Source organism: Cheilinus undulatus, linkage group 2 (assembly GCF_018320785.1).
Source record: "Cheilinus undulatus linkage group 2, ASM1832078v1, whole genome shotgun sequence".
Taxonomy (NCBI): Eukaryota; Metazoa; Chordata; class Actinopteri; order Labriformes; family Labridae; genus Cheilinus; species Cheilinus undulatus.
The window spans coordinates 30,304,298-30,316,926 of record NC_054866.1 but is presented as its reverse complement, the minus strand read 5'-3'; the positions used below and the strand labels follow the sequence as shown (position 1 = coordinate 30,316,926).

Below are 12,629 nucleotides of genomic sequence, written 5' to 3'. Positions count from 1 at the left end.
TTTCTAAAGAGACTGTATCTGTAATTTTAGGCTGTGAAGACATACCACCATTTCACTGAAATTTCACTCACTTCAAGTAAGGCAACTGGACTGTAAAACAAATATAAACTGTGCTTCTCTTCTATAATCACTTTTTTCATTCTGTTTTATTATTGCATTGCAGCACTGACTATTTGGAGGGTATGGTGGTGACACTCTGTGTCCCAGCCTCTGTATAGCTTTACCATCTGGCTGTTCCACAAATAGGCCTGAGTGTTGACTCTACACTGCATTGGATCCTTTTTCAGGGACACAACATTGAACACACATACACTTATATAAACACCGAAAGTATAATGAGAATGCAAAGTGTGGGTTATGGAAGGTGAGAAGATGTTTCCTCCAGTTTTATGTCAGTGATTCAGACCAACTAGATGAGGTTTCTTCAGGGGGAGCCAGGCTACTTTTAGAAAGTTACAGAAAGGAAAGGTGACTCATTTATCTGAATCTGTCTGGAGCTAGTGCTGTAAGAAGTGTTTTGATGAGAAAGAGGACATTGAGTCTATCAATGTGATTTCACCAAGGGGTTTTTCTTTTCCAGAGACAAACAAAAACAAAATACATTTATTACTTCAAGGAACCAGAAACTTTTATTCTCTAAATTGACCGCAAAGACAATATAAAACAAAGCACAAAAAAAAGCTTATTTCATTCACATCTCCAACGTTTTTACAGCTGGTTGGATAAATCCATGGAGAGACAAAATAAGAAATTTAGAAACATCCTAAAACAAAAACAGAAGGAAAAAGATGTGTATCAGGACACATTAGAGTTGGTTCAAATTTGCCCTAATAAAAAAAAAAGATCTTCCTGGTTTTCTTCAGGGCACGGGACTTCCCATGAGCCTCTCCTGCCGTAGGGAGATCAGTCTGTTTAGCCACAGCTCCTCGGCCTTCTCCTTATCCATGAACAACTGCAGCAGAGTGCAGAAAGGATATGTTAGTGTGCTTAGTAAAGGTAAGAGACAAAGAGGAGAAACTAAGCAATAGCAGCTTTCTATGCAGCCGTGGTTCAGACGGTCATTTGACAGTATTAAATGTTTCTTAGTGAGCCCATGTAGCAGGCACACATATCAATACTGCTCTTTAGCCCTTTATACATCGCCTGTTCAAGGTGGGACATTTACAACTCTGTAACAGATGGATTTGGAGTTATTAACAGGAGCTGCAGAGGTGAGATGGGATCTATATAAATTAGCAGACCACTTTATTAGTTATACTTGCTCAACCGCTCATTAACCCAAATCTCTAGTTGACCAATTACAAGGCAATAACCAAAATATTTAGGTATGTAGACATGGTTAAGACAATCTGCTTTAATTAAAACTAAGCATCAGAATGGGGACAATTATTTCAGTAACAGAATGTGCCATAATGCTTTCTGTTCTGGCAGACCCTTCAATTTGAATGTTACAGCAGAAATCAAGACTCCTCAGATCAAGCAAGGTTTTCCCAGTCTTCTACTGTCTAATTTTGATGAGGTTGTGGGAATTGTAGCCTCAATTTCCTGTTCTTAGTGGACCAGAGTGGTTTGGTCTTCTGCTTCTGTAGCCGATCTGATGTGTTGCTGTATGTTCAGCAAGGCTGCCCAAAAGGAGGAATAAAGAGGAGAGCTTTTTGGGGCCCAGCCAAATTGAGGGTCCATAGAGGTCAGAAAAATCATGGTTGATTGTTAAGTTTAGCTGTAATAACCATATTTTATTTCTAACCTGAATAATAATCACCCCTATCAATGCAAAAACAAATTTATTTATGCTGTGGTACAAGATAAGGTTTTTAAAAATGTAAACCCCTTTTGTTAAACGAGAATTACACTTTTATTGGTAATGTTAACGATGTGGATGGGCACACTGAAGTGAACAAGTAGGAGAGTATATTTCAGACTTCAGAGCTCAGCCATGATGTGCACAAACATCAGGATGCCAGAAAACAAAGTAGAAGAGGCTGAGACAACTTTATTGGAAAATATTTAAATAACTGGTAAAAAAAAAAAGCGACAAAAATGGATTCAAAGTGGCAAATATGTTCAGCCCAAAATGAGGCAAAAATGGGCACCAGACGCTAGCACCAATGCGACTGATCCAACAGGCATGTAAAATAGAAGTGGAAAAATGGCACAAAGATGCTATGGTTATTATATAGATGGTTATTTGAGTAATTGTTGTCTTTAACAACTCGAACCAATCAGGTCATTTCTCTGATCCGGCAACAAGGCATTTCGGCCCAGAGAGCTGCCACTCACTGGATATTTTGTCTTTTCCAGACCATTTTCTATAAACCACAATAATAATAAAAATAATACTAACTTTATTTGTAACCCACTTTTAAAAACATGGGTTTACAAAGCGCTTTGGCATGTGAAGAAGCAAACAGAAGAACAAAGCAACAAAACCCAAACAAAAGACAAAGAAGACAGAACAAATGACATCAACAACATCAGCAGAATCCAAAACACTTATTGAACCATAGGGAGGGTTGTGTGTGTAAAATCATGGTAGATATGCAGTTTGTAAAATAATCAGCACCAACAACCACGACATGTTCAAACTCACTTAAAACACCTTCTGGTTGCTGTCATGTAACTGACTGATTAGATACTTGCGTTCATGAACAGCTGATCAAGTACAACAAAAAAGTAATCAGTGAGTGTAAAATGGCACAGACAGAAGGGAGGAACGGCACTCTGAGAGTGTTGATTACTTGAATGCTGCCCTTCTTGTAGTTCTGTAGTTTGACACAATGTAAAGCCAGGTCCTGTCAATTTTTATTTCAATAACGCATTCAGTAAAAATATAACAAGAAAACAACGATACATAATCCGTCATAAATAACAACACAACATCCGTAAGGATAAGAATTTTCTCATCTTGAAAGGACAGTCAAAGAAACACAGCTTTAAAATATTTAAGAGTAACATCAAAAACTTGGGACACTGACATTACATGGTTGCAGAATCAATGTAAAATTCTAAAAGACCCAGTGATGAAAGAGCTTTATTACAGTGCTATTGCAGTTGAGAGAGGGCTGCTGGTATCTTTGTGAGCCATATAAAGAGTAACAATGAGGACGCTCTTATACCAGAATGTAGACTGTGATATCAAATACCTTCAAAGCATCTCTATTTTATCCTCAGATTGTGAAAAATAAGAAAAAACTTGAATATAAAACATATAAATCATCTAGTTTTATAAGCCTAGCAGAGTGTTCGCTTCCTGACAGAAAAGGCCCACACGCGCGACTTGTTTTTGCCTCAGTACATCACCAGCAGTAATGATATTGATTGTAAGAGGGCTATAAAGCTGCTGCAAGTGTCTGATGAATGAAGGCATCTGTTTATTAGGAAGTAACATAATGACTATAGGACCGAGGAGCAAGGAACTGAGCCATAGGGAAACAATTGGAAGATCATTTCTATATCCTCTGTGTGTGGGGGGAGAGATAATGTTGACATGCTGCCTCTGTGTACCTAATGTACATCTATGTGATGATATGTGTGTGTTATTATGCAGATTGTAGAGCAAAGCCGTCAATCCTTCACTCCTAACCTACACTGCTTACAGCTGCTCTGCGTGTTAACTGTGTGTTACATTCAACACCAGTGAGTTCTTGTCTGTCGGCCCGGCGCTGGTGTCACTGTGCTAATGAGGCTGTGTGTGTGGGATGACAGTATCTGGGCCGGGCTAATGGGACTCATCTGTTCTAATTGGAAGTGGAGCTGGAGCTGGAGCTGAGGCCGGGGCCCGCCTGGGGCATATTGCTGCCATACATCAGCCTGTCTGAGGGTGTGTATGTGTGCACATTTTAACCTGGGGGGCAGTGTGTGTGTATTTGAGGAGGTTATCTGCATACGTCAGGGCATAACTTAGTTTCCCCAGTAGAGATAGATGAGTGGGAAGCCCCAGGGAGCATTATTGGAGTTTAAAGTTTCCTTCTCGTTTTTCATCATTGGTCTGCAGGCAGGGGAGGAGGTGATGTTAGGAGGCTGTAATCTACTGTACCACAGTGTCCTATACTATACGAGGAACGGTATCCAAATGTGCAGGAATGTCGTAAAAAGTGGAGCTGGTGTAAGATGAGGCAGTTTTTTACTTCTAAAAAAAAAAGTTTGCAAAGTTCAGCAATCAATAAACACCACAGTCATAAAAGCAAGACAACCATAAGATAAAATGAGACGTAAGATCAACTTTTGCTGTGAGGAAGCTGCTTTCTCTGTGTTAAAAAGTCTGCGTGACAGCTAGGTTTGATTTTTCAAAGTATAAAGTGAACTCTGTAAAACAAACAGTAAAGGTTTGCCTCATGTGAACTTACACTGGGATGGGCGAGCGTGTCGTTGTCATTGTAGACTATGGACATAGGGAGAGTGATGTCCTGAGAACCTGACCGCTCTGACTCGTACTTCACGTCAGCTGACTCAGCCTGCACACAAAGAAGCCACATACAAAAACAGTTTAAATGCCTGAATGGGAATATTTAAACATTTAAAGCTACTGTGAGGAGCTGTGTATGGAAAACTGATATTGATGCCTTTCAAAGGAGATGCACAAGGACACAGGGCCATCAGGATATAGACTGACTACACTTTGTTACTTTTTAAATATAAAACCTGTGTTTTTTATTGAAGAAGCAAAAATGCAAATTCAATTCATTGCTGAATAAGTAAAAATGAAGCCTGCTTCAAATTGTAAACCTTATCTCCTTAAAATATTTTTTGTAAGGTATCATAATGGCCTGGCCCATTAAACCTAACTCTTAGGATAGTAATTTAGACTATGGAATACTATGCAAAAAGGAAGGTGGAGTGAAGGACATTGCACTTAAACATTTAACTTGGTGACAAACCTCTCTTTCTGTCAGCACCAACATCTAGTCTGAACCTTGTAAAGAAAGGGGTTTATTTGAACCAAAAGGCTTACACCAACAATGAAGACTGGATCCACTTACATGGATATTTATTCATATCTTGATGGGGAACCATTCACTGGGCCTGGCCATATCTTTGGGCAGCTTTGCCCATAGGTGATATATTTTACAGCTTAAACCCTAGAAATCCATGACACGCTGGCATGACGTAATCATGAACTTTTTTTTGTTAGCATAAAAACTAGGGGTGGGTAAAAATATCAATTAATCGATGCATCACAATATTTCCTCCCCCAATTCAATATCGGTTCAGCAAATCCTCTGACTCGATTCACCTCATGGCCAGTGGGGGTCGCTGTGCGTGTGATTCACGCGTTGTATGGATGGAGGCCACACTCGACCAAACAACAACCAACCATAACCATGTTATGTGAGGTTTATCACAATTTCCAAGAGGACAGAAATATTATTTAAGTTTACATGCACTTTACTTTTTCAGTGTTTATACAGAACTGTCATGTTTTTTACTTTTGTACTCCATATGCACAAATAAGTTATCATTGCAAATTTTTATTTTCAGATGTTTTATTGCTCAAAAATGTGAGGTGACTTACCAAATATGTTCACATGGGCATGAAAATAATTATTCAAAAATTGTCAACAGGTCATTTGTGTATTTCTACTTCTTACTGAATCGACACTGAAGCATTTAAATCAATATTGAATAGAATCGATATCGAATCGAATCGCAACCTAAAGAATCGAAATCGAATTGAATCATGAAGTTCTTAACAATACCCAGCCCTAATAAAAACAAAGCCCTATTTTTCAATGCAACCACTCTGTGTAGAAAATGTGACTTTAAGCTCTCTTTCAGTTGTTATTTGATGTCAACAGGTCAAGTAAAACAGTAAATATCATCATTTGACTTTGATATAAAAATGTATTTTATACATGGGTTATCGTGTTTGATACTGTATGGCATTGGTTCCCAACCTGGGGTCGAGGCAGACCTAAAATTTCAGGGTGGGGCGCGGGACCCTGTCGCTCTGACCTTGTCATAATAAGATGTAAATACAATTTTTTTTCTAGGCTTATAAGGGGCACCCTAAAAAAATGGGGGAATCTGTTAATTTTTTTAAACAAAAATGGGTATTTTTGGGGGGAAACAAGTCCTTTGGGATTAAAAAGTATATTTACAAGAAAACAAACTCAGAATTTCAGAGTTTAAAAAGTCACAAAGTAAAAAAAAAAAAACCTTGCAATTTCCAGGTTAAAAAAGTCTTAAATGCTGACATTAGAAACTAAAAATTTAAAGTTTTTAAAATAATATATTTACAATGCTTTAAAGGAAAAAAAGCAAACCCTTGCTGTCCAGGACTGGCCTTGGCCATTTGTTCAGAACTTTGGCATTTAATGTTATTTTTCAAAGGAAAGAAATGTCCTTATACAGTTGTAATATCTCTTAATCATTGATTAAAAAAATGCAGTTCATGTAATAAAATTCTCCTTGTATTTGTGTTCATATAATATTGTACAGTGTGGCAATTAAAATGAAAAAAAAAAAAGACTAAGTATATTATTGTCTTTTTTTTGCATTTACCTTGATTTTGGCTCACATACAGTACATCGTTGTATTTTTAATTTACACTGCTTGGAAATCCCTTACAGTCCTGAAATGCAAAGAATACCATAAACTTGGGCATTGTTTAGTGGGAAAAAAGCCTTTGGATACATATGTATTCTGTGTAGAAATGAATATTTCTACACAGAATACATATGTATTCTGTGTAGAAATATTCATTTCTATCTTGATACATTTCATTTTACCACTTTTATGTGTAAGTTTACAACATTTTTCTAAATCTTTAACTCTTGAAATGAAAAATTAATCATACGTTGATAAACATGATAACATAATTTGAAATAGCAATTTTTAGAATTCTTTTTTTATATTTGTGTGTGTGTGTGTGTGTGTGTGTGTAGTTTGGAGGTCCTATATCAAATATAGTAAGCTAAATTTAATAAATAGTTCTTGATTTCATAAAGTTGTGTAAAAAAAATGATACCAATCATGAGCATGGTAAGCATTTTCTGAGTGGTTTAAGTTAACAAAAGAAAAGAATGAACAAAATGGTAAAAAATAGCCTGAGAACTTCTTAGGTACAAAGACAGCAGGATGAGATTTTTTTCTGAAAATTAAAAAAAGAAAAAAACCCCCACAGCTTTAAGACATAGGACAAAATCAGCATAGATAAGAGACCCAGTTTCTCACACGGATTACAAAATTAACACAAATCAAAAGTCTTCACGAGTTTTAAATAAGCTTGACAAAACAATTAGACAATTATACACAGACATTTGATTGAACAGACTCATGACATGGTAAGAGAAATCAAGTCTAGGAAGGAAGAAGCAGAATTTTAACAGAGAAACACTTAGAATTAAATACCTGGGGAAAAAAGGCCTTCCCAAACAGTAACTTAACTGATGTCTTTTTGCTCATGCATAACTGAATTACTGTTTCATTTAAAACACTCAAATCTGTAGATTTAGGTACATAAACACTCTACAATATACTGTGAACATTTATCATGTTCTTCCAGAATAACAGGCATCATAGCTCAAAGTTAGGAGGGACAAAGAAAAGAATCCTGGTGTACAATACACCATTTGTCCAGCAGATGGCAGTGAAGTCTGGCTCATACAAAAGGCCACTATAAAGAGCTGCTTTATGGGTTATGAGCTTGTGTCCTGAATTTCATACGTTATATTCAAATCTTTTACCTGTATATATGTTTATTTCCTCTTATTCTCAACCCTGTATGTTCTGTAAAGGAGGCTGACTGTGTGACTGGTGTCATCACACTTGTGTAAATGTTCAGTTACTTAAAAGACTCCAGTTCTTAACTCCTCAGTGTGGTCAATCAAGCCATAAAGTCATTAGAAACATTTTATTACAGTTAAAGTCAAAGGTTCTGCAGTCAGAGCTGATAGAATAAAATATGATATTTAGAATTTTCTTCATTCCTCCTTTCCTTGACGTAAAACTTAAAACCTTAATAAGCCCCATATTTGGAAGGATAGCCTCTTCTCCTTGTTGTACTTGATAAAGAAAAAATATCAAAATATTACTTTGCCAAGTCAATTCATGTTTCAAACACTCCTAAAAGCAGCCCCGGAGCAAATGTTTACCCAGTTGGAAAGATCTTTTTAAAATTCATTTGGCAGGATACATAAAGTGAGTGAGATATAAAACACACGGGCTAATAAGTATGGTGATGTGCCAAATATCAGAACTGCTCCTCACAATTCTTGGTAATAACATGCTGAATATACATTTCTAATGAATGCAGCCTGCTTGAATAACCTCTCAAAAGATGTACTGCTGCTGACATTCTCTGGGTTATCCTCATTAACATTCATTTAAAATCATTCATGGCCACAGCTCATAGCTAAAGGGGGATAAAGAGAAAAAAAAACTATGTTAAAAAGATAGTTTATATACTGAATTCTCAAACACTGACATGTTCACATATGTTCCACGTATGCACTCTTTACTTGATTGTTATCAAACCTACTGCATTTTTAAGGTATAATATACAATACAATGTTCTGTGTAGATGTCCAGATGCTTTTTAGCACCAGTTTCTTAAACTACAACAAAGCTTGTCTTTTGTCACAACTCCCCTGTCTATAGGTGCAATGCTTACCTCTTCCCCCACCCCCTGCTGACCAAGTGCAGCCATCTGTAGGACTGATCTGTTTGTACAGGCAGCATAAAGTTGATTCAGATATTATTACTTTTAATAATTTTAGAACAAAGTCTTTCCTCAGTTCGGGAACTCTCTTGGTTCTAGTTGAATTGTATTATGACAAAACTCCAGCTCCATGTAGAGAGTCCTTGGGTGGGTAGGGCTGCCGCTCATCCCTAGAGCAGTGATACTCAACTTGTGGCTCTTGAGCCACATGTGGCTCTTTTGAGATGATTTGTGGCTCTTTTATGTCTTAATTTGAAATATTATTGCCCTGGAAAACCTTAAAAAGGAACCTTTGACCGCAGAAATTATCTGTTGCAAGTCATTTTAATCAGTTTGTTTCCCACACTTATACAGTGGGCTTAAATTATGCTTAATTGTAAACCTTTATTTTTTGTCTGTATATTTCCATTGCCCTTATTTGCAATTTTTTGCCACTTTTATTCAATTTTTACTGCTTTTAGCCCATTGTTGCCATTGCTTTTTGTCACTTTTTACCCATTTATGCCATCCAGTTTTTGCCCAAAGTTTTTCAAAGTGAAAACAGATTTCTACAAAGTAATGTCAAACAAAATTATGTAATGTAAAATGGGGATCACCCGAGAGCACTGAATGTGTCTCTAGTGATTGCATGCTTATAAAATAGTCACATTAATGACTCACTTACTGGCTGTCAAAGAAGTAGATAGAGAGTGAGATCTCAAATGAATAACTATCACACATGGCCTGATGTTCAGAATCTTTAAAATAGTGTGCACATGTGGCCTTTGTGATTTTATGACTTTTTTTCTTTTGTAAAGAAAGTTTAGCAGAGATCCAAAGAAGGATCTTTTCAACTTTGCATATGATTACAATAACTTAACAGCTGAGCAGGGAACAACTTCCCAACAAATCAAGACTTTTAAAATTGAAAATTTAGATTTTCTATTAAACCTAACTGCAATAATACCAAAAGTGCCAGTTAGTTCTGGCAACCCAGTCAACAAAATGTAACCTCTTTTACTTACATGCTGCTCATGTGTAACCACCAGTCATCTCAAACTCAAGAAATACATTATCATTCACATCACTCACTCTGAATCCTTTTTATAGACATTAAGATGAAATATACTTTCGGTCTGCATGGCAACATTTTCATCTGACTGAATCTGTGGCAAGGGAAGGGAAAAAACATGTCTGAAACATGTTTGAGGCTCTGAGTGAAACATTAACAAACTGAAGGATGTGCCTTCCCAATAATGTGAACACAGAGCTGAGAAAAGCAAACCTGACCTGACTTCACCCTCTTTTTAGAGAGCCATATTTAGTTGGGATATATTTGATATCTGCTATATTACTGTCTAAAATCTTGTATTATGCCTTTAAAGGGCTGCTAGGGTTGCTCCTAGCATCACAAATTAACACAAAGTAAAGGTTTCTGCTAAGGCACATTCTATCTGTTTATGATGTATAATATAAAATATATTCAGCCATGTTGATATAGATGAAAACATCAAACAATACAAAGTATTCCCAACAAAGGATGACTCATTTATATTTTTAGCAATGTTTGGTAAATGATGAAAAGACTCTCAAAAGATTATTTTGAAAACCCCAAAAAGCAAAGTTTAGAAATTGTGTTTTTTGTTGAAGAACTTCATTGAAAAGATGTATTCCAGTGCTATTATCATTAGAAGGACATAGGAATTGTAAGTAACTGGTATAACGCGTATTTTAGCTACACATCTGGTTAGATGAATACAGTCTCAGGGTGTGAGATGGGCCTGCAAAAAGGCAAAGTAAACAAGGTCCATGTATAATCAGTGCAGGAAGGCCAGTCCAGTCCAGTCCAGTCCAGACCTGCAGCCACATGGCTCCTGCCCTTTGTCAGACATACCAGGAGGAGTCCCACACCACCGTGCATGTTCGCTGTCACATGTTGTCGCCTCTCTTTTCAAAACAGCCATGAGCCCCAAATAATCTAATTCCTTCTCCTTTGGAGACATTTCAATAATGACTTGTGTGTTTTGTCTGCATCTGCACAACCAGAGGGGGGAGAGAGAGACACACAGAGAGGGGAGACAGAGGCTGGCTGCTGCCTGCTGTGGCTTTTGTGTGGGTGCTGCCGCTTTGGAGGCGGCAAAACACTGGAGCGTCTGATGAAAACCGTCTCAGGTCGAACAAATGGCGCTGAATGAATGTTTGATTTGGTCTGGGCTGTCTCTGGACAGACGGCACGGCATCGCAGAGAGGTAAATTCAATAAGAGATGGAGTGAAAAGATAGCGAGAGTGAGGGGTTGGGAGAGAAAGACAGACAGAACGCACCTTTATATCATCCCTGGATGATTTGAAAGCCTGAGGAACAAAGGAATCACTCTCGATGGCCTCGATGTCCTTTATCCTTCGCACTTGCTCCTCCAGAGAAGTTCCCTCTGAAAACACATGTAGCACAGAGGAAAGGCTGTGAACAAAAGCGCACACATGATCAGAAACACACACAGGCTCAGGCTTCCCTTGTCATTCTCTGAAAGGCAGCAGATTTCATTTGGACTGGATGTAGTTGATGCTATGTTTCTGTGTGTAATGCTCTTTGACACATACAATATAAAATATTTGATATTCTCCTGTTTTAATCTTGGCCTCGATGAGAAAGGACTCTTTCTTAGCCAAGGGCAAAGAGATGCTACAAAAGGCAAGAGGAGGAAAAAGCCCTTATAAGATAATATCCAGACAGTGAATTACACTCAGATAATGCATTCTAAAATAATCAAAATATGAACACAAACTCACTGCAACGGAATTTCATTACAGAGACTAAATGTGATTAGGTTTCGTACAGTTTTCATGTATCAGGAAGTATTTTGCTCTGGCTGTCCAATCAAACAAAGAGACTGAAAGGGTTTCCAGTAAATTACTCTCGGATATAAACACATCAGGATTCTGCATATCAGATAATAAATCACTTCAAGAATTCAAGAGCAGTCTTTCTGTAGCGTAGGAGGGCAAAAAATAGGTGTGCCAGGAAAGTTAGCGACAGTAACAAAAAAAAAAAAAAAAAAGAAAGAAAGAAAAGAACGTCAGAGTCTGAATGCTCCCATTATTCTCCGGCTGTCAATCTCTCCACTGATCAGTCAATATTCATCCCTCTCTCTCCCATCCATCCGTCCTCTCCTGCACTCTCCCATCTCTCTATCTGTCAATCCAGCAGACATCCATGTTTCTCTGCTCCGCTCATGTAGGCTGTGTCACCAAAACAGGTACACAAATGGGAACATGCACACACAGAGGCACAAACTCAGACAGGCATGCACACACACAGCCTCCTACATGTGCACGTTTGCAAACGTACATACTTTGCCCTTGCACTCATGGCTGGCAGAGTGCATACTTCTACACACACACAACTGCGGGGTCACAGTGCCAGATTTTTCAAATGCAGTGAGATACAAGTGAAAACTATTCACCTCCTTGGATGTTTGATTGTTTTATTGATTTTATAAATCAATTAAATTTGTTTTTTTTGACAAAAAAAGGCACAAAAAACTTTCTTTAATGTCAAAGTGAGAACAGATCTCTACAAAGTAATGTCAATTAAATAAAACTATGTGATGTAAAATAAGTGACTGCATTTATATTCACCCCTTCAAGTCAGTATTTAGTAGATGCACCTTTGGCTGTAATCACAGCACTGAGTCTGTGTGGATAGGTCTCAATCAGGCTTACACATCTGGACACCGCAATTTTACTCCATTCTTCATTGGGGCTCAAGCTCTGTCAGGTTGCACGGGGACTGGGAATGATATGCTTGTTTCAAGACCAGCCATAAATTCTCTTTGAATTGATCGATTGATTGATTGAGGTCTGGGCTTTGACTCTGCCACTTTAGAACATTCCCCTTGTTGTCTTGAAATCATTTCTGTGTAGCTTTCGCTGTATGCTTTAGGTCATTGTTGTGCTGGAAAGTGAATCTTCTCCCAAGCCAAATTTTTTTGT

The 12,629-nt window shown here is 37.6% G+C and overlaps 1 protein-coding gene across 1 annotated transcript in view; it reads right to left on the bottom strand.

Moving 5' to 3' along the window:
* Window positions 1-416: 416 nt before the first annotated feature.
* The window catches only part of rsrc1 (arginine/serine-rich coiled-coil 1), a 201,786-nt gene continuing 189,573 nt past the window's right edge, over window positions 417-12,629 (bottom strand). Inside the window, exons 8-10 of the mRNA XM_041800236.1 lie at window positions 10,962-11,068; window positions 4,347-4,454; window positions 417-952 (exon numbers count right to left, since the gene is read on the bottom strand). Of these exons, the coding sequence (XP_041656170.1) occupies window positions 860-952; window positions 4,347-4,454; window positions 10,962-11,068 (308 nt within the window). The 3' untranslated portion in view covers window positions 417-859. The remainder of the gene's footprint in view (window positions 953-4,346; window positions 4,455-10,961; window positions 11,069-12,629) is intronic.